Here is a 27,889-nt window from a genome sequence, read left to right on the forward strand (position 1 = left end):
TGTGGGGTGCTGAGGCCGGGTGTGGGGTGCTGAGGCCGGGTGTGGGGCCGCCCGGTGGCTGCCCGGGCCCCGCAGTGGGGGGCCGCCCGTCCCGGACCTTCCCAGGGCTCGTCCTGGCCGGGGTTGGTGGCCCCCGGGGCGTGGAGTGAGCCCACATGGCCGGGAGCTGTCAGGGAAAAGGGTCACCTGGCAGGGTGTGGGGATGGGACTGGGCCTGGGGTGTAAGGGGAAGGTGGCTCAGCCCCTTGTGTGGGGAGAAGGGCTGCCCCCCGGCTGGGACCTCGCCTGGGCTGACACCTTGCCCGGCAGCTGCTGGGGTGCGTGGCCAGAGCCCTTGCGCATGGCTGGGAGCGGGCTCCAAATTTTGCTGCTGTCACCCTCCTTCATCTGTCACGCTTCTGCTTCCCAAATCACTGCCATTGCTTGTCAGATTTGGAGTTGGAGCTGGGTGATGTTGGGACAAACTCTTAACCAAGTTTCCTGAGGCAGCAAACTGCAGACATCAGCTCTGCTCTTCAGTGGGGCTCATACATCCCAGTGGGTCTTAGAGGGATGCTTTATAAAGCTGTTTACAAATCAGGTCCAAAAAACTCAAAAATAGCAAGGTTGTAAAAATCACAAGCGGGAAAGTTGATGAGGTTATAGTCTGTGAATAAAGTAATTCTTATTGCACACGAGTATGCACGTAGGAACTGCAGGTCATCTTTTGCTGAAATCATTGCTTTTGACAGATACAGAAATCATAGAATGGAATTGAAAAAGTACCTTGGTGTTGAAGGGGCATGTTATTATACAGCCATCTGTCAGTACATCTTTCTTATACCTTTCCTCATACCTTTACAGTTGTTTATTCTTTCTGGATCTCTTTTTTTTTTGCCACTAGTAAATCTAATACTAGAATTTATTTCATTAACTTTATCAGTATCAACACAGTGGTCTTTTTTTCTTCTAAGACCTGTGTAAGGCAAGTTTAAAGTAATCCGTTTCTCCTACAGAGTATTTACTTTTTTTAAAAAAAAAACTACGGTAACTGTGGGAAGGTCTTTAAAGCAATTCATTCTGCTCTTAGGTGGTAAAACATACAGTTCAGAAAGTGCTGTGACTTTACTACGTGTAGTCTACGTAGCTGTGAAAATATTAAAGGCAGTGACAGCTCTCTACAATGCGTTGTAACTATGTACAAAGTTAGTAAGAATGCAAGGACCAGGCAACCTTAAAATAAGCCATCAGATGCTTTAATGTATTCTGAAATAAGCTTTTAAACATGTTTCCTGTGTCTTGCATTTCTGCCAGGTAAGTATAATGGCAGTAAAATGGTTCTGGAGATCAGAGGAAAGTAGGAATATCTGTAAAAGTTATTTACATAGCAACATAGATGGGGGATATAGTAATTTAAAAACTGTACTTCTGCAGGAGTTAAACTTGTACTTTGGATGCTACACCGTTTTATAAGGCCATGTTTTTCTGGTAGCAACTCTCTGAGTTTTGATATTACCTGGAAATGTAGTACTTGAAATCAAATTTTCAGAACCTTTCTTATTTTCTGCTGGGCGCAGTCTTACCGAGCCTCGATTGTACAGAGTGAGGGTATTGTTTGAATCCTCGCAGACTTGTAGGCTAGTGAAACATTAGACGCTGAGAAATTCTAATTGCGATGCTCTTTCATGTTGTTAAAGGTGTGAGAGTCCTCGTAGATGCCAGAGAGAAACTTCATATCCCTTGGGGAGATCCTGCTAACCAGAGCAATGGAGATACGATGATGGCTTTTGATACCCGGTCGGTCACGGTGGTGCAAGGGATGGTGGAGACGGCAGTTTTTTTACAGTACCTCCCGGCCATAAGAGCTCTCTGGGCAGACAGCGGTATCCAGCACGCGTACGACAGGCGCAGAGAATTCCAGCTGGTAAGATTTGCTTTTTGGAGTTTTCAGTTGGGTGTGTACGATGTCTTGTTCCTATTTCGCTTTTCAGTGAAACAGAAAAATTGATTCCTAAGCGGCCTCCTTATGGGTGTTAAGCATTTTGGATAGTAGACTGTTACACTGGTATTGTTAGCTTCTCCCCCCCCTCCTTGTTTTCCAAAACCAAGATTAATGTAGAGCTCCTGATGTAATTGTCCTCATTTAATATGTGAGAAAGCTCAGGCACAGAGTGCTTTTTATGCTCTGCCACAACGCTAGGACCTGTCTAGTGTTTTTACTATATGATTATTTTTTACCTTATGCTAACCGGTGCATTAACTTAAAAAAAAATAAAAATTAAAAATCATAGTTTGCAATGAAGACTTGATAGTAACGTGATTTTTAGGAAAAGGTATGCATGGGTTAATGAGAAGAATTTAAAAACCACTCCCTTCTCTATTCCAATTTGAGCAATCTAGCAAACATTCCCTCTATACTTCCTGTTTAATTTAGAATGTCTATGTTAATTCTCATGTAATGAGGTTGGTGTTATATGAAAGTCCTCAGCTGAAGATGGAGTTTACAGTTCAGTAGTAGGATTGGGAAGGAAAGGGAATCTCACGGTTCTTGAGTTGGAGCTTTAACTGTTCGTGACAGCTAAAGTCCCTTCGCTCGATTTCCATGCTAATGGTGCAAAAGGAAATGAAGACTTAAGTTAATTTGCTGTTTGTTTTGTAGGCTTCTGTAGTAAAATGCCAATGGCATAGGGTTTCTTAGGGGTGGGGTTGCAGGTTGAGAACCTTAAAATAGATTAAATCTGTTCCTGTAGGTCTCTTAAACCTAAGTGGCTTTGTGTTTTTATGTCTTAAAAATAACCTTTGTGTTAGGGTGAATCTGAACAATAGCTGATGATGTCTCCCGTTGAGCTATTATGAACGATTGTGTAATTGTAGGCTGTCTTAAAGAGGTTGTGTAAATACTCTTTATAAATATGTATTGCCCTAATCCTGGAATGTCTTCCTGAGCCTGCTGAATGGCAGGTGCCCCTTGTAGCCTATCACTTGCCCGGCCCGGTACTGTGCTGTGTAAATAGGTTCCTAGGGAGACCTGATGCTTGCATTTTGCATTCAAAGTGATCAGTAAGGGGTAACCAGCCGCTCTGCTGTATTCAAGATCCTCTTCTGGTGCAGATGTGACTTCTGGTGACGTAACTGCTGTGCTGGAGTGAGCCGTTTTAAAATCCGTTAAGTAAAATCGTTTCGCCTTTACTAGGCACGCTTTGTGACTTCAGGCTAAATAGCTCCTTTTCCTTCGCTGCTGCTGCTGTCATCTCGAGTTTCTGACAAGTAGGTTCTTTCCATAACTGAACCATGTGCAGAGTTTCACTTTGAGTAGGAGCTGAAGAGGTTTTCTTCTGAATCTACTAAGGGGAAAAAGAAAAGATTGCTATGTTTTTGGTAGCCCCTAAATCTGTATATTATCTACTATATATATATATATATCGTTCTGGGACAGAATTTAAAGTATTTCTTGAAGTGTTATGCATAGTTGAGTATTGTCCTAATACTAGATTTTGCAGATCACGTAACTGCTTTATTTATACTTACATTGCTGTATTTCCTAAATCCTTCCAAAATCTCAGCCCATTGTATTTATGCCCAGTTAGAAACGTGAGGAGAAAAGAAAAAATAAAAACTGAATGATGTCATTGTATTGAGCACAAGCAGCATGATAAAGTGATGCCAGAGCATCAAGTCTCAGTTTTGCCCCAGTAAGCTTAAGTGTAAGTTATGAGAGAGCTCCACGTGCGTAACAGAAGGACAAACTCCTGAAAGCGGTGCACGATTTTGCCGTACCTGCTGGCAGCCTTTATAGAAACGTGTTCAGAGTTCAGGTACACGTCGTGGTATGGAGGGAAGACACCAGCGGTGGAGGGGGGAGTTAAGGGTGTTCCCCGAGTCAGGAGGTAGGGTGGAGGAAATTGGAAGTCCCACAGATCAGTTGTATTGAGAACCAACTCTTGAAATAATGCTTAAAGACTGAAAGTAGCTGGTATTGGGATATGGGGAGTAAAAGAAAAATACCGCTCTACATCCAGTTCAACTGCATGCAGCGAAAAATGAAAGGATATGTTTAGGAGAGAGGGAACAGTGTTTGTTTTTTTTTTTTTTTTTTAAAAAAAAAAAAAAGGACAGTGCTGGGACTGAGCATGGTAGAAAAGAATTATTTGCCTGCATCTACTCTAACTTCAGACTGAGCGAGCTGAGCTTTTTTTCTACTGGACCGAGGTTGACACTGTGCTGAAAAACATGGTTCCTATTATGAGGGCACAGGCAGGAATGCTGAGAGTGCTGTTTACAATGGGAAGAATGTTTGGGGCAAAGGTAGAAGTGTGCCAGTGAAGAACAGTGGTGATGGATAAGGAGTGAAACAAATTTACATTGAAATCCAAGAGAAAAGGAAGCAACAGTGCTGCTCTAGGAGCCATTTGTACTTGGAAGAGATAGGAAGTACAGAAAAAGAGAGGCTAGGATTAAAGTTTCTGTGTTTATAAGCTAAAATTTAAAGGTGTTTGTGAGAGATCATGGAGCTGTTCTTGCTTCTGTTTCGTTTTAGTCCATCTTCCGTTCATAGTGCCAGACATGATTCTAGGAGCCTGAAGAAACAACGTAGGCTTTTGCTTTTTATAGCAGCGTGAGGGGGGGAAACAGAATACGGTTGTATTTTAATAGAATTAGAAATCAGCATTTCCATGCCTAGTTCACTAGTGTCCTTCCTCATTTTGGTAACTTCGGTGGTCATGCGAATAGAATATTGTCTGGTTCCCTCGGTGTAAAAATAGGGGCCTTCTGGCCAGCACAGCAGCGTTGGTGAAAGCTCATGAGTTCACCCTCGTGTGATGCTTTAAAACTGGAAAGAGCTAATGACAGTTTATGGTGCAACATACACAACGTCAGTACTTCTCAGTTGGTCAGTATAACGATCCCTCAAACTTTATTACAAACCAAAGCCATTCAGGTAGTAACACAGGTACCTGCAGGTTATTTTGGATCCGTAGCTTAGACATATTCTGCAGTTATGCTTGGGATTTGGGGCATCTTCAAGCTTGCTCTTCATCTCCTGAGATTTTCTCCTATGGCCTTGTGTCAGATAGCAAACGTGGATTATTGACGGAGTTGGTCCATATCTCCCTAATGCGTTGTCATCCAATTAACATTTTGGATTTCCCATTGCAAGTTGATTTCCAATTAAAAATATCTCCTGAAGGGACTTGTATAACTGTACCCATTAGCTTAATTCTGTAACGTGCAGACCAGTGGTTAATTTCAGCACAAAAACCAGTCAGTATTCCAGTTGGTCAGGAAGCTGATGAATGCTGGAGTGAAATTGGTTTGGAGGAGGTGGGAAGGAGCATATATATTCATATGGATGAGGAGGAAAACAGAGTTTTTTTTTGTTTTGTTTTGTTTTTAAAAAAGAAGTAGAGGCTGTCTCAGGGCCTACCTAGAGCTTTTTCCTAGCTGTTATGTTTATACTCAGGAGGTACTCAGACTTCTGTGGCTGTAAAGGTTTGCTGCTCTCATTAAGATTTGCTTTGAGGCGCTGGCAGCTGAGGAAGCATCTTGCTCTGGCGCTGTGCATCTGTAACACCGAGGACAGGGCTCCCGGGTACGAGCGCTGCTGTGTGCAGCCTCTCACCTCAGTTCGCCGTGAACCTGCAGTTCCTGAGGCTTGCTGCTAAGGTCATTAACAAAGAAGGATTTTGAAACCGTCTCCATGAGTCTTTTGCTTCTCTGAGACTGGAAAAGAGGGATGCGATCTTCAGATACGTACTGTACTTGCCCTACTTGCAGATCACAAGGATTTTTTGTAAATGCTGTGACCCTTCAGTGCAAGGAGGCAGCGATGACACTTTATTATGACAGCATTTGCATAGAAGTGCAGACATGGGTACAGCAAGGCCGATTGGATGTGCGTTTACTTCTGGGTCCTGTTTACTTTTGTGACATGTCTGCTAGTGCTTGATCAGATTATAGAAGACAGGAAAAGGCGTGTTCAGCTTGAAGTTCTACTGCTAGTTTTGCTGCAGCTTCTCTGTAGCATTGTCAGAGAGTGTTGTTTGGTTTACTGGAAGATTGTGTTTCATCTTATTCTTTTGGGGCTTTTCTGGCCTTTGTCTCTGAGTATTGATGGGGCTGTTTGTAAGAGAGCATTAAATTTCCATAAATTTTCATTTATGGAAAGAGTCAGCCCTCAAATGGCCACTGCAGAGCATTAGCAATATTTGCCATTCTTTCAGGTCGGTGGGCAACAGATCTGTGCCTGGTTATAGCGTAGTGGTCCTGAGAAGGCCGGTGGTTTGACGACTGACTGGGCTGCCCCAAGTTGGCGTCTTCCTCTTTTTCAAGTGTGGACGCACGCCTTAGGAAACAGTTGTGAGGTCAGTGCCTCAGCAGCTCTGAAGTCACTGGTGTAGAACCTGAACAAAGGCAGGGTATGTTATCTGTGCTTCGTCAGTGTCTTCTACACCATACTTGTGACACAGAACTTCCAAAGCTTTTCAGCAGCTTGTGCCCTTTGGCAAGTGTAAATATTCCTCCCAGCATTCATCCTCTGCAACCTCCCCAGACCCCCAAGCTGGGGGCAGAGATGTCTTTTTTTGTTTGTTGTTCTCTCTTCACTTCCCCAGATCTCCTCCTGAAGTGCATAGGTGGCTTTTCTACTTAGGATGTGCTTGAGTGCATAAACTGTCAGAAAGTTTCCTAGACCGATGTAAGAATCTTCATTACAGGCATGAGATCCACTCCCCCAGTGTTTCTGTAAACACATGCATTGACTTAATCATATAATTGAGAGCTACTGTATTTAAATAAAACATAGTGATTACACTGAATGTTGCTGAAATTTTAGTGGTGGGAAAAAAAAAAACACACCACAAGCCTGCTGCTGCCTTGTTGGTGTTGAAATACGAATTATTTTCCCCTTTTTCCCTGGCCTGCCAAACGTCCCATCACAGGATGGCACGTGTACAGTGAGCACAGCTCTTTAAAATCCCTGGAAAAGTTAGAGCTGCGTGCCATCTTTTGGTCTTTCCTTACACATGAATCGGATTTACCAAAGATTGTTGCTATAACATTGGAAAGAAAAATGTTTTACAAATTTCAACTTAAAAGTGAGTCATTCAGATTCTCGGGAGAGGCTCGGAGTCTTTGCTGTTTTGCTGTTTTTCTTGCCCTGGTGACAAGATCATGCTGATTTGTATTAATAAGGCTCGTTATAGAGATTAACACTAGAGTCAAACAATAAGGAGGCTTGAGCTTCCTTATTCTTGCTTTTTGGCCAGAAACGTGTACTAGTGCTCTGGGTGATAGGGATTGGCCGGAATATTTTAATTGAGCTGAATTACCTTCAAATGAGCTTTAACATTAATTTCACACAAATGCTAATTTTCCTCATTTTCCAAATTGGGATTAGGATTTCTGTCTGAACTGAGTTACTTGAGTGCCTTGAACGGCTGCTTCTGGGGCTGCCTGCTTCCCTTTCTGCCGTTCTTCCTTTCCTCCTGCGAAGTTAGCAGCAGCAAGGCACTGAAGTGCTTAGAGTGGTCTTGGTAGTACCAGTTGGCTTGTGCTGCTGGCTGGTCTCGTTTTACCGATGAACGTCTCCGTCAGTTTTCTTTCCCAAATGCATAGGAAATGGATTTGCTGGTGCCCACGGTAGGGTTTTATTCAAGAGTTATTTTGATAACTTTGTCTCCACTTGCAAAGTGGTGACTGTGGTTGTTACATGCTGCCAAGGCGTTTGGTGCAGAATGTGCAGGTACTCCGTGTGTGTATACATACAAACAATATAAAAATGATTATTAATCCAGAGTGATATCTGTACTTAAAACTGACTTATTATTTTTTTTCCAGTGAGGGCTCTCTTGATGTGAACATGTTATCCCAGTACACACACGAGACAGAAGCACGTTGAGTCAACTTCCAATCAGAATGCTAGCAACTTTCTGGGAGCTAGTGTGCTACACTTCTTAATTTAAACTCGATCCAGATACCTGCTTATGGGCAACAAGTGTTCTTAAAATGCTGCCTTCCACAATAGCTAGAGAGCACAGCGCTGGGCTGTTAGGCCATTCAAGCTTGAATTAGCTTAGGCGATATTGATCGGGTGCCTTAGTTTTCTAAATATGTTGTTGCAGAAGACTAGAAGGTGACGTTCTTTCTGCAAAGCTCTGGATTTCTATAAATGAGCCTTGATTAAAAGCAACAGTAAAGGTAAAATGAAAGTGTTGTTCTGAACACGCTGTACGTGTCAGCAACCTCTAAAGAGTTCACAGGAAGAGACTTTCTCAGCCTTTCATGACTTGAATGGGTAAACCAATTCTCAGCAACTTCTTTTAAATTGGTGCAAATGTGCTAGATGAGCTTCAGCTGCTCCTGCTGCCCAAAGGCTAATCTGAGACCTCGGTACAAGCACTGGTTCAGAGCCCATTTCCTTATTAACTAACCTGCAACAGACGACGTGTTGGTACCTGTAGCACTGTATATTTCACTGTTCCACAAAACTTCAATATAGCAATGGCTAGGACTTGTTCTTTGGCCATGTAGAAATTACTAAACATGAGCCCCATCTACACTACAAAGTCCCAGTATTCATAGCTGTCAGCAAATCTGCATGCTGGCAAAACATGTGGTATGAGAGCAGCTGTGACGTTCCATCTGTATAGGTGAAATTAATTTTGCACCTGAGGCAAAGAATACGGAGCGATCTTTTTCATATGCAAATACGGGATCCTCTAGGATTAAGGTGCAGTGCCAGGGGCAGCGTTGATTTGTGCTGCTGTTCCCTAATTTGAGTTTACTCTAATGAGATTTCAGCCTTGGAGGCTGGTAAGTCTGCTCTCCTGAGCACGTGACACTTGGGTTGCATTCGGATGACTCTTTAGGCTGTCTGCATTGACCTGAACTTCAGTTTGTGATGAGTGCTATCAAAATGTTTGCTGTTCGTGCTGTAGCTCTTATGCAGAAGCAGCAAAATGGTAGGAAACTTTAGCTGGTGGTAGCTGAGGAAGTTGCTTAAAAAAAATGTGAGAAAACGTTAAGTACAGCTGAGTTGACTACACAAGAAAAGCACTAGAATAACGATACTAGTGTAAGAAGTAAAATACGTTCCATGTCACCCTAATTCTCCATACCAGCCTTGTGTCTACTGACACTTTGGTTTTGAAGTATCTAAATTTACCACAAATCGACTGAGAAGTTCAGACAGTGCAGAGCCTGCCCTTCTGTCAGAACGCTGAGCTGTAATCCTGACCAAGTACCGAGCGGTATCTTGTTCTGCTCTGGAATATGAAGCTTTTGTTTGTAATATGTTACGGATGAAGAAGTGGGTTGTAAAACACAGAATTAGTTAACCTGGCAACCTCAAACATTAAATGCGTTTAGTCTAAATTGAATAATCCTGGTGACCAAGAGCTTGTCCTTGTTCTCTACAACCAAAGTTTCTCCGTGGGACAAATTTAAATGGCGAATAAAGAAGTTGAAAACTGTCAGCAACTAAGGAGGGTCCTAGGTAATTTCTAGTATCTTCTCCACGTGCGTGTCCACATTAACAGTTAGCATCAGGTAATACAACTGAAAGGTTATGGAATTTTATATACAGGAAACAATCTGATTTTTTTGTCATCACAATGCTTTTAGCCTGACAACTTTAACAATTTCAGAGAAGTAAAAATGTGGACCATAACAGGCGGTGAGCTACCTTCTACAGCACTTAATTCACTGTACCATGCTGCATGCTTCTCCGTCAGGCATTCGTGCCTTAAATTTCTGCCCGCTACTTCAGAGTCTCTTCAGTTAAAGTAGCCAGAGTGCCGTGCACCTCCTCCTTCACTCCTTTCCAAGGAGCTGGAAAGGCCACAAATTCTTTTTCTGGTGAGAGGTACGTACAGGAAGGCATAATCGTGTGACTTTCTGTGTCCTTCTCCCACATTTAGTGATCTGGAGAAATTATTTAAAAACGCTGGCTGCAGTCTCAGCAGGCTGCCTAGAGCGCTGCTCGCGAGACGCGTGGTGGTGTTTGATCACCCACTGGTGACCGAACAGAGAGGATGCAGAAACGGCAGGGAAGGAAGGAGCAGAGTGCTGCTGCCTTCTGTGAGCCAGAGGCCTGCTACAAAGCAGCGTGTGGAACAGTTGCACAGTGGCTTTAGTGAGTTAATTACTATTATGAAATCCTAAATTCTGCAAAATGTTTGCAGCCTCTTGGATATTGCTCTTGTTCAGGGAGTCTTCAGGACTTGACTAGGCTGTTTTGAGTGCTTTGGACACAACTTTGCTACTTCGTAAAGAAATTAACATTCACGTAATGGTACTTGTAGATCTTTCACAAGACATAGTAAATTTATCGCTGAATCGTATCAGATAGCTTGTAATAAGAGCTGATATGTTTGTGTGTTATAAATGCGTAATTCTGCTGCTTTAGCGCTTTTTGCAAACAGAAGTACCAAAACTTAATTGAAATGGATTCTGCTAATTAAGGCAGAGGAAGGAAATACAAAGCATTTGGTCGCCTGGATTTCTCATGAGGCTGAAATAGAAACCAAATGTGTGTTGTAAAACTGAATCCTAGGGATACTTCAGTGCATGCATCAGTGTCTAGTTCAGGGTCCTGCTTTTAAAATGTTATGATTTAGTTTACAGAATATGCAATCAGATGCTTTTCAAGCATCTTAAAGTTCAACATGACCAGTTTTAGTGCTGATGTGTTTCCACATGCCAAATATTTCTCATGTTTTTTGGAGCCTTCAGCAGTCCCATACAACTTGGAAGCGAGCAGAGCTCTCTCTACATGATGGATGGCAGATTTGCAGACTCACTCCTGCTTCAGCGTTAGATGAAATGCACTTGGAGTTGCAAACACATGAAGTCATGGAGCCAGTGGGTCAGTGCACTGAGAGAGGAGCAAATGTTTACAGTCTGGTTCCAGTCTGTGTTGTGTGCAAAACATCGAGAGTTTATATAGATGCTTCCCAGAGTGTAAATAGTAACTGGGAGGTGGCTGTTTCGTCTCGGTCAGTGCCTCTTTTCGGATGACTTCTGCTAGGCCTGTGGGGGTGTGTTGTGACCTGGAAGAGTTGTTTGTCAATGAAATTTTGAAAATCTTTCACAAAGTATGGGTGTCTTTTCTAAAGTAAACATTCTAGAAGAGGAGGTTGGATTTGTAAATACTGAGGGAGGGATTAAAAAGGTCTTTGAAGAAAGAGAGTGCACCTGAGCTGGTGGATAGCGTGGTGGATTCGCGTTCATGGATTGGTTTCTGTTCAGGTTCTGACGAACGTAAGCATCTTTATCGGATGTTCTGGGTTTGCAGATGCTGTGTCCCATATGCCGTTTATTGCGTTTGTTCACCTGGCTCTGATCTCTGGAGGAGGCTGCAGCAGGCTTCTGTTTGCTTCGTGTTCAGAATGGTCCTGAGGTGGCCCTGAGGCTCTGTGGTGTGCCAGTATAAATGCTGTGTGTGACTGGGGTTTTTAATCCTGGGAGAGCATCTCAACAGACCCCTGGGTTTTGCTGCTGGGTTGCACAAACAGAATATCACTTGGTACAACCTAAAGCTACTCAGTTTCTTAAAATTCTCAGCTTAATGGAATATGGCCCAGTCTGCTTTTTGAGCAGTCTTTCACAATTAGCTGGAGATGTCACAGCCGAGTGCTGTATGTGGAAGCAACTGCAGTTCAGTAGGTTTTAAGGGAAAGTTGTCTCTGCTCTCACCTATAAGCTGTAGTGAATGTCCTTACTTGTAAGGGAACTTTATTAGGAAGCTGGCAATTAAATCCCTCCAGGAGCAAGGAGGGATACCTAGCTGAGAAAAACGAAATTGGGTTTTCTGCCTCATAGGAAGACAATTCAAAACTGGAACAGTTTGTGGCATACGATGTGTGGATTGAGTTCTGCATAGTGCTCGGTCGTGGCTTCACTGAGTTATTTGGGATAACATGTTACGTCTGAGCTCACAGAAATACTCAACTGATCGAAGCAATGCCAAGCTTGCATTTTCTACGTCAGTGAAGCGCTTTGCAGGGCAGTGCAACGCCAGGTTTGGTGCAAGAAAAACAGTTATGCCAGGGCCTTCTTCGAGTAGTTTGTTGTTGACTCAGGCGCATGTGGCTCGGCTGTGGGGGTTTGGCAGCCGGAGAAGCTCCTGCATGCCTGGGTGTCCTGCAGCCCGTAGATGCTGCGGGGTAGCTGGATTGCAGGCGCTCAGGTGGACATGCTCCATCTACCTCCATTTGTTAACCGCGTCTTGAGAATTGCGCTTTAATTGGATTGCTCGGTAAATAGGGGATAATAGATTAAAGGGATATTGTTGGGTTAAAAACCCTTCTTAAACTTTTTCACCTTTCGCTGTTAGGGCCATTACACAAGATAAAAATGTCAATCATGAAATAACTACGGGAGACTCCTCCCTTGCTTGGTTCTTCTGGAGCTTCACACAGAGCCCCCTCCACCAAATTGCATCCAGCTGTTGTGAATCCAAACTCTGCTCTACTACCAAAAGGTTTTACAGAACATTACTTCTTGAGTCAAGGCTTAAATCTTTTTTTTTTGAGGACAGACACTCAGCCATGTGATTGAATGCAAGAGAGGTTTCACTTCTACACTGCGTGATACGTTTCTGATCTCTCTGAAAAAAGGCAAACAACTTGAGCTGCACATAGGAAGTGCTGAAAAGAGGAAATAGGATAGTGCTCTCAGCAGAGGTAGGATGAGCAGTGACGCATTTGTGACGTGCATTGGTGGAGAAAAGAATTGTTTTGTTACACCTATAAAAGCAAATGTGGTGCCTATCTGAAACTCTCCAGGTCAGTAAAAAAATGCTGAGACTGATCCCAACACACTTAAGTTTTATCTTGAAAATGGACAGATCAGAACTGAGCTGACTATGCTGCTGGTTGAACTGGAGAGAAAGAAGCTAGGAGACCCTAAAACGTCTGATCTTGACATAAGGTATCCGCATTAGCCCCTTATTAGCCCCTGCTGTTTCATTAATGCTTCCACTGGCAGCAGTGCAGTTTTAAAGCAGTTTGCCTCCCTTCTAGGGGGGATGAGTTTAACATGGGTCGCTTGTTGGATCTGGTTGTACCACAAGGCTGCAGTAATGCTTTTGTGGGCATAAATGGGGGCTGCTTTGTTTGGGAAGGAGTGCCAGTTTGTGCTGGTTTTAACATAACTTTGTCCATAATTAACACTTAGAAAAAGGAAACATTTCTCTTCAGGAAATGTTTTCTGTTAGCACATTTTCAAATATTTTGATCGAGGCTTGCAGTTTGGTAAGTAAAAGTACTGCTGCTTATACTGATGCGTTTCTCTAAGTATCAGCACCGTTATAAAAGGGTGTATTACTGTATATGCTTATTGTAAATTCCTGAAACACATTCCCTAAACAAAGAGCGGTGTATCAAGTGTTAGAGCTGAGGAATGGCAACTGCGAAACAAATTGTTCCCCCCCCCAGCCATAGGAGATACTGAAATGTTGATGTAAAATAGGGAGAATGTGCTTTTTAAAAATTCAGTTCCTTGAATAAACGAGTTACTGCTATGGAAGTGTAAAAGTTTCATCATCTTCTGTTGACTGAGGCATGCTTGAAAGAGGAACCCTCGTTAGAAAGCACCCAGAGCAGTGGACAGTGAGAGAAATTAATTTGTAGAAACATTGAAGTTGAGAAGGAACCGGGATTACTTTTACCTCTGAAGCTAGTGAAAGAAACCAAACAAATTTAATGTCTGGACACAAGACTTGGCTCAGCTTTTACTGCTCTGACAATCGATACAGTTTTGGATGAGCTGAGCATGTTAACTAGGGCTAGGTGCATTCATGGCATCTCCATCGTCTGCTGCTTTCATGCCTAGTTCTGAGTATCACTGGTTTTGGGGGAGAGGGCTGTGGTGCTCTTCAGCGCAGATTTCCTGGTGAGAGAGACATCTCTTTGACTAAACCATCTCTGTGAATTGCTTCTGTGCTTTTTACGGGAATTTCTGAAAACTGCTGAAACCTCAAATGCAGCACTATTGATCTGGTGTCAGACTGCTTCTGAGTCAGCTGGGGTTGGGGTGGGGCTCGAAAATAAAGGTTCGAGATCTTTTTTTGCCGGATTATTTGTGAAAGTCCTCAGTCTTTAAGTCTTTAATAGCAAAAACTGTACATGGAGTGTAGGTTATAAGGATTATTAGGGTAAAGTGCAGAATTTTAGCGCTCTGGTTCTTGCTACATCCTCTCCTCCTTCAGGCTGCTTTTCCACAGTTACAGGTGGCTTGCTTTGTATGCCAATTTAAGCATATCCATGGCAACCTAAAAACTGTGTAGTTACCTGGTCTTCCTCTAAACTAGGCTTTAAAAAAAAGAGTGCTTTTTGTTGTTGTTATTTTGTTTGTAATAGGAGAGGAAATGTTGGTTTCTCTTTTCCCAGAAATTCAAGTAAGGTCAAGAAGAGAAAATGATTGGTTTCTGTAATTCTATTCTAGTAACCAAGCTCTATCTCCTATTAGCATGAAATATCTGATTTACTCTTCGAAATACTTAAGTCTTGTCAACTTAGTATGCTTCATTGAACTTGCAGCCAAATTGCAGTTTGATGAATGGTGTGTTTATTTAAAGTTGGCGATGACTAAATCTTTATTTGATGCTTTTCCTCTCCCTTCTTTAATTGATAGCTTCTGGATAAAACGTAGTGTCCGTGTTCCCCCAAAGCAATTAGAATTCATTTAGCTATCTTAAGGTCTCATCAGATCATGTTTTGGTTGCTGACATTGTTTTCATGGAAACCAAATAAATTGGTGCCACTTCCTGGCTTTAGAAGCAGTGTTCATCTGCTGTATATTTCACCTAGTTTTCTTTCCCTCCCCAAAATATTTTGTGGTTACTGTCCGAAATGTCACTAGGTAGTGTCTAAAGCACAGAAATCTCTCTCTGTGCCATGTCTCTTTTATACAAGCTTATTAATGTGCTTTACTTCAGAAGACCACGTGAGCAGTTGCCCTGTTGGTAAATAACCACAGTTCTGTGGTCCTCTCCTTGCAGAAAGATCGTGTTACCCAAAACTTGGGATCCTTGGACAGGCATGAGCAAGGCTAGTTGAAATAAACGCAGTGGTGTAAGGGAAGCTGTAGTGCTAATGTCAAATACCTTGATAAGAATGTGATTTAGTTGTGCTTTCTTATAAACTACTTGCGTGTTCATGATAAAACGACTTGGCTTGACTTCCTTCAGTAAGGATCATAAGACTCCAGGAGGCACACAAGCTGTTTTGATTCAAACCTTTCTGAAAATGGAATACTTGACAGTTATGAATAAAGTTATTTAACAGTCAACTTCCTGTGGTTTACATGCATTTCTGAATCAGGAGGAGGCTGAAGGGCTGCAGCTGAAATGTATATGCCTTGCTTGAACAAAAAAGGGCATCTTTTACCAGCAAAGTGATTGCTTAAAATCCAAGTTTCTAATATGGCCTACTCTAATCCTTCATTGAAGGTGCAAGAGCATAGTCATCTGACGCTGGAAGATGTTTGAAGCTAGCAGGGGCCAGTCGTTTTTGCTGCACTGGTGCACACTGAGGAAGATGGCTTTGTCGCAGCACTTGTTTCAAGTTGCTGTATGTCAACGTGCACAAGAAATGTGCTCGAGCCCACTGTGTGTGTGACTTTGCTGCTTGTGTTGGTGTCTTTGGGCCCGTGCTCGGAGCTCAGTGGAAGGAAATGAGCAGTGGGCAAGTAAGAAGGGCTTGGTGCCGTGGTCCGTGTAGCAGAACAGGTCACTGGTAACCTTCAGCCACACCTCAGGAGTTCACAGTTGAGAGCTGGTTGACTGTAAAAATGACTTTAAAGGGCTCACCTGCATTAAAAAAATAAATTCACCTGTGGCTAATTTAAGACCTTCCCATAATGTGAGTAGCACCATCTGTATGATGTAATTTGTTCTTCTGTGAAGGTGTTAATGGCCCTACATTTAAGGGGCTGTGCTCTACCAGTTGCCTTATGTTGTCCTGTGTTTAGCTTGGATGAGAAGCTGGGTACTGGAGAAAGTTGGTCCCTACCTCATGTTTCTGTCAGGTATCAAATCAGCGTTTGTTTTTTTTTTTTTTTCCTCCACTCCTGACTTTGACAGGAACTTCCTGATATCTTTTTTGACCCCTAAAATAAAAATAAAGATGTGTTATTTCTGGCTTTGTGACTTGTCCAAGGACCTCTGTGTAGAATGAGGCATCGCCATGCCTTAAGTAGGTTTTTAAATGGGAGTTTGGTGGTGTGTGCTCACAGAACGTGGGTTTAAAGGCAACAGGAATGTACTGGAAAACCCGACTTTTTCTACGGAGACTGTGCAGTTCTCAAGCTCCTGTTGGTTTTGTTGTTGGGTGGCTCCTCTGTCTCAGCTGGGAACACTGGAGCACCGAGCTGCTGCTGCGGCAGCCACGTGGCAGGGGTAGGACGTGGTCAGCCGCATGGGAGCTACTGGGGCAGAGCGGGGAAACCCAGTTGCTTTTTTTTCTAGTCCTCTCAGGTAAAGCAGATAGTTTACAGTTTGTCTGAAAGGAAATTCTAGAATGTGGCAGGTGGACGTTGAATTCAACTGTCTAAATATAGCCGATGTCATCAATTCACCATGCGAGATCTCGTTCTCTATCTAGTATCAGGACGGTCTGACACCGAAACTGTCTTTGGACCTGCTGTCATACTGCAAACGGATCATCGTCTTACTCAGCTTTAATTGCTGGTAGTAAATCTTTGCTTGGTTTTGTCTTTTATTTTTTTTTTCTGTGGGTTTCTCTTAATCGTTGCATAAAATACATAGCTTTACAACCTCTGCAGAACTATCTAAAGCCTTGCTTGGTTGCTTTGTAGTGCTGCCTTCTTAAAGCTTATTTAAGATGTGTCAAAACCCTTCAGTTGTGCAGTAGTGCTTTCTGATAACAATCTGTTAATCATGGCAGTTTGCTGTTCAGGAGTGTCAGTAGTTAGCAGAGCTTAGCCTGTGGTGTGAAAATGTCTAGGTCAGAGAGAAGATTACCTCAAGCCAAGACCTGGCTTGCAGCTGTATGACATTGGGGGTGTCTGGGATACGAGGGAAGAACAGAGGATACATCTGAAGCTGATTTGAGTTTCTGATCACATACAAATTGATAAAAGCCAATGACTGAACAGCTTTTATCCTTAGGTTGAGTGAGCTGCTGATGTGGAGAAGGGAAACTGGTCTGTTGCTGCTTCTTTAACTTCACTGTGCTTGCAGCTGATGGCTTTTATAGCTCAGTCTCCTGAGTTTCACACCAGCCACCATGATATTTATTTGCTGTTGACTTTGACCCATGACAGCCTAAGAACCTGAGCAGTCTTTTCAGTGTGATTTATCCCCGGTTACTTTACCATTGTTGGATGTGTGCCTCTAGAGCATTACTGTTGCTGCAGGACAGTGTATCTGTGTTTATTCTCTGGAAATCCCTTCTTTTGGAAAGTTACTTCTGCTGTTGTGCTTTGTGACCTTTATAGGCCATGGCTTGCTTGCACGCTCTCTCCATAGCAGTAGCAGTAAGCCCCGGGATTCAAAGGACAGGTAGCAAGTTGCACATTACAGCACTGCAGAGTTAATGCTTCTTCAGGGAGTAAGCATTGCTGTAAATAGTATGCAAAAAGAGCTAAGATTAAAATACTTGTATGCACACACGCATGGCCCTACAGCCTCTGAGGCCCAGGTATTCTAGAATGAATGCCTCCAAGTAATGAGTCTGAAATCTGGCCAATTTGTACATAATTGCGGGGGGGTGGAGGGTTCTCGGCTCCGACTAGAACCTAAACAAGAAATTAAATGTGACCTTAACTTTTATTCTGCCTTAACACTCAACTGAAGTCAGTGGTTTTAGTACTTGGAAGGCCTGAATTCTGATCCTGTACTCCTGTTAAGGAAGCTTGAAGCAAAAGTACTCCTGATAGATTTGTGCCCCAAGATTGGGTGTTCTTGTCTGTGAAATAGGAATGTGCTTGCCTTACAGGACTGAGATGAGAACAGATCCCTGAAGTGCTGAAAAAGATGTAGGTATAAAATGCTCAGTGCAGTCATGGCAAGCGGTTGCTGCTGTGCCCCAGCAGTCTGGCCGGTGTTATCACTGCAGTTTGTCACTGTAGAGAGAATCGTTAATGTATGTCAAAATGGAAAGTAGGATGAAGTAATAGGTCAGTGTTGGACTCTGTTCCTGCAGGTGTGTCAAGCACAAGGCACGTTTCAAAGTTTCAGTCTTGCCTAGATAAAAGTTGATGTTCAGAGTGCACAGTAAAGGTGCAGTATCTGCCTGCACAAAGTGACTTCTTAAGCACCTGCAAACCTCGCAAAGGTGCCTGGCTCGGGTGTGTGCCAGAACCCTTCTTGTGCTGTTACTTTACCCTAGTCTGGCACTGCTGCTTAGGTGACAGGCTACTATTGAGATTGAGAGTCTTCCTAGATCAATCTGTTCAAATTCAAGTGAGGGGAAAATCATTACTGAGGTCTAACTGCTGTCCTAGTTCACTTGGCTGGCTTGGGTGTAGCCACCCTGCTGTTGGGTACTTGATGGGTTTGCAATCAATGGAACACAGTCAGAATTCCTGCTTTCTGTCCACAGAGTGGGAGTACAGATGGTTTCCTTTGAGTATTAATAACAAGTAAGTGATGTTACACTTGGTTATCAAGAGCTTTCAAAAGGAGCCATGTTTCTGCTTCTGTCATGAAGCTGAGAATCCTGAGAAGGTGGTACTTTTCTTTGCAGTAAACTTAATCGGTGTATCTTGGCTGTTGCAATTGAACTCAGGTCCAGCAGCATCACTGTAAGGGTTCTTCCTTAATGTCAGCACCCTAACAGAGGCTTGGAGAGCTGACTGCAGTTAGGGTTACAAAAACAAGCTTTAGTTCTGCGTTACTGGAGGCATTAAGAACCGACCTTGCAACTTGCAAGGTCAATGATGTCTTGATTTGAAAGGTAGCCTGTATGGTACGCTTGTTAACATGCAGTATTGCAGCTCAGTTTGCTAATCCCAAGTAAGGGGTTCTTGTCCAACTTGATCTTTGACATGAAAGTTCAGTAAAATGCTTCAACTGTTGTGGTTTCTCTTCTGCCCGTCATTTGTTGTGTGTAGGGGGGTACCTGTACGAATGGGACTTTAAGGCAATGCAGTTATAAATTAACTTCTCTCCCATGATTAATCCTCGCCTCTGAATGCCTGTGTGTGCAGACTCTTCAAAGGGCTAGAGGAATTGAATGCGTCTTTTCATAATTGAAGGCGTGGTTGCATCTTTGGTAGTCCCTATGAATAACACAGTAGGATTTACCTAGCAATTCTAAACTTGGAAAGAATTGAACTACCATAAATGTGGCTGCCTATGCTTTTAAAGCTTAAATATTAACCGGCCTAAAATAACTTCAGTTGTGCACTTCGGGTTGTTGTTGGATTGTTGCTTAAAAAAAAAGTAGTATTTATAGCTTCCAACAGTTGAGATTCAGGTGAATTAACAGGACTGCAGAATATAAATCGCTGGAATCAAGCGAGCCACTTACTAACTAACTTTTTGCTTTGTTTTCTAGGGGGAATCTGTAAAATACTTCTTGGACAACTTGGATAAACTTGGAGAACAAGTAAGTTTGTGTTGTTTTGTGTTTTTTTTTTTTTTTTTCCATTTGTGAGTTTTAAGTGATTTTTAATATCTGGATTTTACATAGATGAAATGTAATTTTGTGTCTACTCCAATAACTTAGTTACTTTTGCCTGTCCCATTATCTCAGCAGATCATCACTGTGTCAAAAACACAGGGCGTTGTGAGGGCCAAGTGTCTTTGGCAATAGAACTTCTGTGGAAATGGAACAAAAAGCAAGTTACAAATGTTTGTCCAGTCAGAGGATTGTTAAAGTGGCATTTCAGCATTCATTGATATCCAAAAAATTTTTTTGAATACCCTCTTACAAACACAAAGCTAAATCAGTGTACAAATCAGGGGGACATTTCTGTAGTTAAAGTGAACAAATTTGGTACGAAATAAAATGTGCTTTCTCTGGGGAAAAAGCTGAAACATCTATAGAATACTTTTAGATAAAATGCTGGTTACTGCTTCAATGATGAAGTTGTATGCCAGTAGTCATTAGTCTGGGATTGCAGAAACAGCATGTGAAAAATTGCCTTTAGAAGGGGATGCCAGCTTGAACTCCATGGGGAGGTAGTTTCTCCATGGTCATTTCCAGCTGATGGGTAACAAATGATGAAGGAATCCAAACCACTTCAAATAAATAAAATTAAGCATGATGTAACAGGATTCTTCTTTTTCTCTTTAGCAGGTAAATAAATTTTGAGCCAGATGGTTCAAAGCAGGAAACCAGTATTTTTTCTAAATAGATCACTGGTAATCATCTTGTTGAATGCATGCTCTTCCCAGGTATCTTGCTTGAACTCCAGCATTCACTCTTTGAATTCTCATTGGTCTTGAGTTACAAGAGAATACAAAAACTGCATTCGCTTTAACAAACTACTAAACTTGCCATTAATGGTGGGTTTCTCATAGTCTCTGAATCCAATGACACTCTAATTTCAAAGATTTTTTTTTCCCCCACATATTTGTGCACACTTGGGTGTGGATTTTTGCAGCTTCTCATTCAGAGAAGAAACCCGTATTAGAAACCTTGATCTATTCTTTGATTAAAGCATACAACCAAAGGTCAGTAGTTCAAAGGAAAAAAAAAAAATCTATGTAGGTATGAGCACGCACACAAATTGTAGCTCTGATACTGTTGTGGGAGTGCTGAGCACTGAATTGCAGCATTTCCAATTTAAAGTTAGACCAAATGCTACTGAGACACAAAGGATTATTCAAGATCTGATTAAAAAACATTAGGTCTTTGTGGAAAAAGCGCTAGCTAAGTTTTAGTTACTGAGAGTGAAAGATTTGATAGGTGGTTCTGGTTTGTTCTTATCTATATGCAAGATTTGTCTAATGATTGTTTCTTCAAATTGTATTAATGCAAGTATTTTGCTGTTCTTATCTGATAATCTGATACAACTAGGCTGGCCTGCAACTAAACTGCTTATAAACAGATAGACCTCCAATTCATGTGCCTCTTGCCAAAAAGGAGCTCCTGTGCCTCATGCCAAAAAGGGAGCTGCTGATAAGAGCACGTAGGGAAAGAACTTACTGTTCAGATTTAATCAGCTTAGCAAAGTAAGAGTGGCTGGGATCGGCTGGATTCCTTGCAACTCCTTGTTACTTCCGCTGCCAGTGCAGACTATACATATGCAAAGTATCTCATAACAAGACATCAGTTTCCATGGTGTGGCTGGATCTTATTCATACCTTAAATGCCAATTTTAACTAGGCAAACAGTGGTGTGATAGCTGAAATAGCTACCTGATAACCGAAAGTTTTCCTTTTGGAGACAACAGACCATAGTGAATTTGAGGAGGACAACAATTCAGGAAGAAAGCAAAAGGTAGAAAAGAAATCAAAGTCACTTCTAGGAGTCAGTGTCAGTCTGAATCCTTGGGAAGAGCTGATGCTTGTGGACAAATTTAGCTGCACAGAAAGGAGGAAAAAAGGTGATAAAACGGCATAGAAGAGTGGAAAAAGTATAGAAAAGTAGAGTGGATTGAAATGCTTGCAGGACAAGTACAAATTGACATTGGAGAGAAACTGAAAGGACATGGAAAATAGTACTAGGTGCTGGCCCAGGACTTACCTAGTGCTGCAGGCTTCTGACACAGAGCATGGGATCAACAGTGAGCAAAGGGCTGTATCGGCACTGCTACAGGAGAAGCTGCTAGTATCCAAAGGATCTCTGCACCAGGGAGAAAAGAACAGGATCATCATTCAAAAAGAGCATTAAAGTACTGGGAGATCTCTATTGGAGCTGTTGTTTTTAGCCTCCGGTAGCCAAATGATGTCTATACCAAACACTTGACTTCCCGTGCACTCATTTGCAGGCTGTTACATCAGAGTAGCCAATGATCGAGGATAAGCCATGGTAGGTTTTCTTCTGTGCCTGTAGAACTTGAAAGCACTTGAAAATGTTTTAGTTGTGGTTGAAAGTGTGGAAGGAATTTTAAATGAATAATGATACTCAAGAGGGAATTTGTCAGGAATTCTGGGATAAGCTTCTTTTCTTGAAAGCTTTACTGAATAAATGGTCAGGGCTAGCTCCCAGAAGAGTCTGCTTTGTCCTCATTTCAATATTGAAGACTATGTATATGGCTTTCCCTATTAATTGATTTTATTCATCCCTTTACTTAAGGAAGTTCAGGAGTGACTGCTATCCTTAAGGCTTTCTGGTTTTGTTCTGAGAACTTGACTGACTTCCTGAATAAAAAATACATATGTTTGAAGGATGGAAATAAGCGTTGAACCTGTGACATTCTCTTCCCAAAATGCTTACAGTCAACTTTACTCAAAAGGTCTTTACAAGCACTCAGTGCCATTTGATAGTCATTGCTCTGTTCAGAGTCACAGAAGGGTTGAGGATGGAAGGGACCCCTGGAGACCATCTAGTCCAACCCCCTGCCAAGCAGGGTCACTAGAGCACGTTGCACAGGATATTCCTCTGGTGACCCACAGGATTCCTCTTGTTGTCCTCCCTAACAGTTTTTGGTAGAAAAGGCCCAAAATAAACGTAACAAAAACCTCATTACCCTCTACATTTGCTTCTTTTTCATCAGAAGGGGATGGAAGCATGTCTGGTGCTCAGCTTGAGGAGAAGTTGGTGCTGCTTTACGGTTGAACTGCCCTATAGATTTGGGTGGTGCAGGCTTGAGATGTGTATTAGTTGTACGGTAAAAAGTGCAGGGTGGGGAGCCTGTGCTTTGGAGAACTGCTTTGTGATTGCAAGCCGTAATAAAAATACAGGCCTTAGTCCTGGGCAGCTCCAAATAAAGACTCAGGAGTTCAAACAAAACAGCCCAGCTAGTTTCACTTTTGAGTTTACATAGTAAAGGAACTTGATCCTTGAATTTTTGGAGCATTGCACTTCCCTTATGATTTTTAAGTTGCTTTCTTAAGGCTGTGGATCAAATTTTTCTAGCTCCCTTAGATTTGGAATAGTAGTACTTGAATTGCTGTGCAGTTTCCCTCCTATCCCCAGCTCCCAGGCTAGTAGTTGAATCAGACTTTGTGGGCTACTGTCTCTCACATCTTCATAAAAGCTTCATGCTTGGTAACTGGCAGTGCCAAAGGAAGGCCACAGATCGTTCACTAAGAAGAGACTAAAGATCCGGCTCTGAAACCTAAACCACTCCATCTGAAGTTATGAGAAATACTGGAAAAATGTAAGGAAGAGTTTTGGTAAAAAGGGAACAAGAAAGCTGTAGACTTCGGCATCAACCAGCTGTCTGTTGTAGGTGCGCTTTTTAAATAGCACAAGACTTGGGCCATATGGAAAAATATAATTCTTAGAATGAAGAAATCCCCAGTATGAGTCGTGATTTTTCATGCCATCAAAAGCTGACTAATAATAATTCCTCTTTTTGTAAGCATCTGCTGACAATGATCGTGTAAAAACTGCAGGAACTCGTACACCCCCTGTTTAATTCTGGGGGAAAAGGCGGGCTGGAGGGACAGCAGTCTCTGGTGCCTCCTAGACTGCACTACTGCAAAAAGCCTGCTGTCCTCCTCTGCCTGCTGCTCCCTGTTCTAATTGCATAGGATGTTTTAGACAAAATCAGGCTGTGGGAACTCTCAGGTAGGATACAGCTAATTAAAAGAAATGCTTTTTTTTGGACAGCTGGATCCAAAAAAATCCATGGCACAAACATAGCAAGTTGCTTAGGTTTGGCTTTTCTGGCGTAGTTAATTGATTGCCTTGATAATTACTGGAACAGCTCTCTTTTTTTGAGGCAGCTGTGTAGTATGCAGGAGAACATGGGGCGAATTGAGTGCCCACAGTTAGAATAGGATACCACCACGGGTACTGGTTTGAGAAACCTGTTTGAAACCCCATTTGCTGCATTCTGATGTTGGTGCCAAGCTTGTCCCCCGGTTTTGTGGGAAGAAGATGAATGAAGCAGAAAGAATCCAGAATGAGGGAAACTCGCACGAGGAGCTGCTGGTACACCTTTTAGGGTTGTTTGGGGATGCTTGTCATGTGACGAATGGAAAGCTTCAGTTCTGTGCGGGCAGTAAATGTTTGGATTTAACATTGGGTGTGTTTCCTGCTTTAGACTCTAGATCTTTCCAAAATGCTTGTGTTGGAATATAAATATACATACATGTGTACGTTTGTTCAAAAGCTCACGCTGTTCCCCTGCAAGCTTTCTCTTGATTGCAGGTCAGCTGCGATCATCATGCCTGTGACTTGTGTCCTAATCATCAAACTCCTTTATTTTTTTAGGATTATCTCCCCTCACAGCAAGACATACTGCTGGCACGAAGACCCACAAAAGGGATTCACGAGTACGACTTTGAAATAAAAAATGTTCCTTTCAAAATGGTTGATGTAGGTGGCCAAAGGTCAGAACGGAAACGGTGGTTTGAATGCTTTGACAGCGTCACATCGATACTCTTCCTTGTTTCCTCAAGTGAGTTTGACCAAGTGCTTATGGAGGATCGGCAAACGAATCGCCTTACGGAGTCCCTGAACATTTTTGAAACAATAGTCAATAACCGGGTTTTCAGCAACGTCTCCATCATTCTCTTCTTAAATAAGACGGACTTGCTTGAGGAAAAAGTACAAAAAGTGAGCATCAAAGACTATTTTCCAGAATTCGAAGGGGATCCCCACTGCTTAACAGATGTCCAAAAATTCCTGGTGGATTGTTTTCGTACCAAACGCCGGGACCAGCAGCAGAAGCCCCTCTACCACCACTTCACCACTGCTATTAACACAGAAAACATCCGGCTAGTTTTCCGTGATGTCAAGGATACCATCCTTCATGACAACCTCAAGCAGCTTATGCTACAGTGATGTGCAAAAAGACATTTTTATTTGAGTAACTATTGTGTGTTGTTTTTAACTAGGAGTTTACAGCAGGAATAGAGAAATTCAGATCCTGTCAGACTTCTTGATATGTGGCTAAAAGCTGCTGCTGAACACATTATTGCCAATTTCTGCAGTAATTCAGGCTTAATCTCTACCAGTGTAGCTTCAAGTTGACTCAAGTTGTAATTTTATAGCAGACCTATGTCTAAGTTACCTGTAAAGTGATGAAATTTGACCTTTTGAGAAGAACATGTATATTATCCTAGAAAATTCATTCCACCTTCAGAATTCCAAGCCCAAACTTGAGTGAAATCGTTGCAATTGTTAAGCTTTGGCAGTAATTTTTGGGGGGGAGAAAACTTTTCACATCTGACTTCATAATGAAGACTGTGATACCGCAGCTGACTTACGATTTCTCAGGTCTGTTGTTGGCTAGAAAACCCATGAATCCCTTGCTGGAATCGTGTATCTGAAGCTAGGATTCCTCGGTGTAACGTACTTCCTATTTAAGTATAAATCTTTGCATGGGGTTTGACTAGGATATGCTTCAAAAATACTTAGGTTGGGAACTAAGACATCTGTCAGGAAGTACCAGAGCAGGCAGCAGTCCAGGGACAAGGGATCAGCGAATGGCACAGCACACTGCTTCACTCCTTTGCATCGTAAGTACTCGACGTCTTAGAGCCGTGGCGAAGCACAGAGCACTATGAGGTGGTCCTCTTGAAATTCGGATGTGGGAAGGGGGAGCAAGCTAAACTCATATTTCTTATCTTCACGAGCCAGATGTTACATGTAGGTACCTTACCTTTCTTGAAGCGCTTTAATTTATCACTGGATTATCTTAGTGTGCCTCCTCTTATCAGGAAGCATTTGGTGATGGATAGAAGTACTTGCAGACCTAAGTGCCTCCTTGTGTTCTGTCCTCCTACAGCATTTTCAGTGGCCTTATGAGCATGTGTGTTCCCAGCAGAGGCCTTGTGTAGCTGACACCGTGAAGATGAATGTTTTTTTAAAGGGAAAAAAAAAAACAACATATCACAGCAGAATGTGCTTCAGCTGATGAGGTTCTTTCGGAGACTTCCCAACTGGGTCTACCAGTCCTAAGTGTACTTGAGCCAAATACGTTGCACAGCGTACTCCAGAGTGCTGGCTGTGACTAATAATACTTTACCAAAAGTTCCATTGCATATTTTTTTTTTTTTTTACTTTTGCCATGTGATTACAAAATAATAAGAAAATGCTTCTTGCCCAGAAATCCTCATACACTGTGCAGCATGCAACTGAGTGAGCTTGCCAAGGTGCCAACACGTGTTTTTAAAAAGTAGTGCCGCTACCAAGTCTCCCCCGGGCTGTAGTTTTAGTCTGTTCAGCTTGCCACTTTGCCCCATGGAACCGGCGAATTCCTGTGGATTGTGATGCTGGCCAATGTTTTCTTCAAGGAGTTTTTATTAACACACCACGTGGGTGGCGAGAGGAGTGACATGATACTCTGACTGCTTGGAGCAGCGTCCCTGCAGGTGTGATCATGTTAGGACATAGGAAAACTGCCCGTCTTCTGAACTTAGCCTTTACTTACTGTGACTGTAAGTTGTGTTAACATCTCTGGACCTCGTTCTCCTGCCCGTAAGAGGAGAATTGTGTGTTTTTATTTAGTCAAGTGCTTTGAAAGACCTCTATTTTTTTATATCATCCAAGGAGTAGTCATAGATTAGTCTGCAGTGTCTGCGATGAGGCACTATTTTCAGAGGAAAGAGTTCTGAAAGGAGCTTTGGAGAAGTCAGTGCATAATCCTCTCAAGGAAGTCAGTGCAGCACTGATGTCAAGAGGATTAATACAATCTTTAGATGGGGATATTTAATGGAGATTTTGCCTCCTTAGTAGGCATGAATATGATTACTTTTGGTTTTGTCTTCAGTTCATATGAGCAATTCAAGAAGGGTGAACTAAAGACCTTTAAATACCCTCAGTAGCCCTTTTGAAGGATTGGGCAACGTGCACATAACGAGGGTCCAAAAGTTCTCCGTTTTCCTCACGGGGGAAGGATTACAGGTTGATCTGGCTGAGCTGTAAGTGCTATGTGAGCAGGCAACAAACCTCTGTCTAGTAGCCTCCAAGCATGTAACAAAGTCCATTGTTTGCAGGCAGAAGTTGAACAAACCCACACCCTTGGAGTGAGGGCAATGAACCATTGGAACAAATCAACAGGAGGAGTAAGAGACTTTTTTTTTCCATTGCTGACAGTTGTTTGAACAAGTTTCTTTTGAAAAGACTTAAGTCTGCTCTAATTAAAATCATTAATTTGGAGAGGGTCTGCAGTACGTGTGTTGCAAGATGTCAGACTAGATGATTAACAAAAAGACTAAAGGCTGGATATTGGATGATGATGAATATTAGCAGGAATCTGTCTAAAATTTGTTTATGTGAAGTGTTGATGAATTTTTGTCTAGGGACCTGTTAATTTACTTAAATCCTCAAAACTGATGTCAGTCTAAGGACGTAGTCAGTATCACCAAGGCACTGGACACTTCTGATATTAGCTAAAGTAGGAAAAATACTCACAAGGCTTCTCCCTGAACCAACACCAAAAAAATAAACCCAACCCCACCCTGTTTTTAATCCTTTCAGATCATTTTCCCTGTGAACACCGGGGCCGACGAGATAGCGAGGTGGACCCCACAGTGTCAGGTCACTTCTAACCAAGTCGGCCCTGGGAGATAAGCACTATATGAATCTCAGGCAGAAATGAATTATTTTAATGAAATTACTGAATCAAATCACTTGCCTTTCCCACTCCCACTTCTTTCAAGGGAGTGAGGCAACTAACCTTGATGTAACTGTTTACATGGTTCCTATGTGAACGTGCTGGGTAAACAAAGTGAATCAACATCGGGCTTTTCCATCTCCAAACTCACTATTCATTAGCTACCTGAAAAGAAGCACATCATGTACGGTTGTCTTTCTTCTTGATTTTATTCTAAATATAATTTCTTTATGGGGGGATTTAATTTTGGTACAAGAGCTGA

At 42.3% G+C, this 27,889-nt stretch overlaps 1 protein-coding gene across 1 annotated transcript in view; it reads left to right on the forward strand.

Annotated features, from left to right (window-relative positions):
- GNA13 (G protein subunit alpha 13) overlaps positions 1-27,754 on the forward strand; it is a 28,247-nt gene extending 493 nt beyond the window's left edge. The window contains exons 2-4 of the mRNA XM_035342295.1: positions 1,677-1,903; positions 19,503-19,553; positions 24,279-27,754. Of these exons, the coding sequence (XP_035198186.1) occupies positions 1,677-1,903; positions 19,503-19,553; positions 24,279-24,851 (851 nt within the window). The 3' untranslated portion in view covers positions 24,852-27,754. The remainder of the gene's footprint in view (positions 1-1,676; positions 1,904-19,502; positions 19,554-24,278) is intronic.
- The last annotated feature ends 135 nt before the right edge of the window (positions 27,755-27,889 follow it).

This window comes from Oxyura jamaicensis, chromosome 18 (genome assembly GCF_011077185.1).
Source record: "Oxyura jamaicensis isolate SHBP4307 breed ruddy duck chromosome 18, BPBGC_Ojam_1.0, whole genome shotgun sequence".
Classification (NCBI taxonomy): domain Eukaryota; kingdom Metazoa; phylum Chordata; class Aves; order Anseriformes; family Anatidae; genus Oxyura; species Oxyura jamaicensis.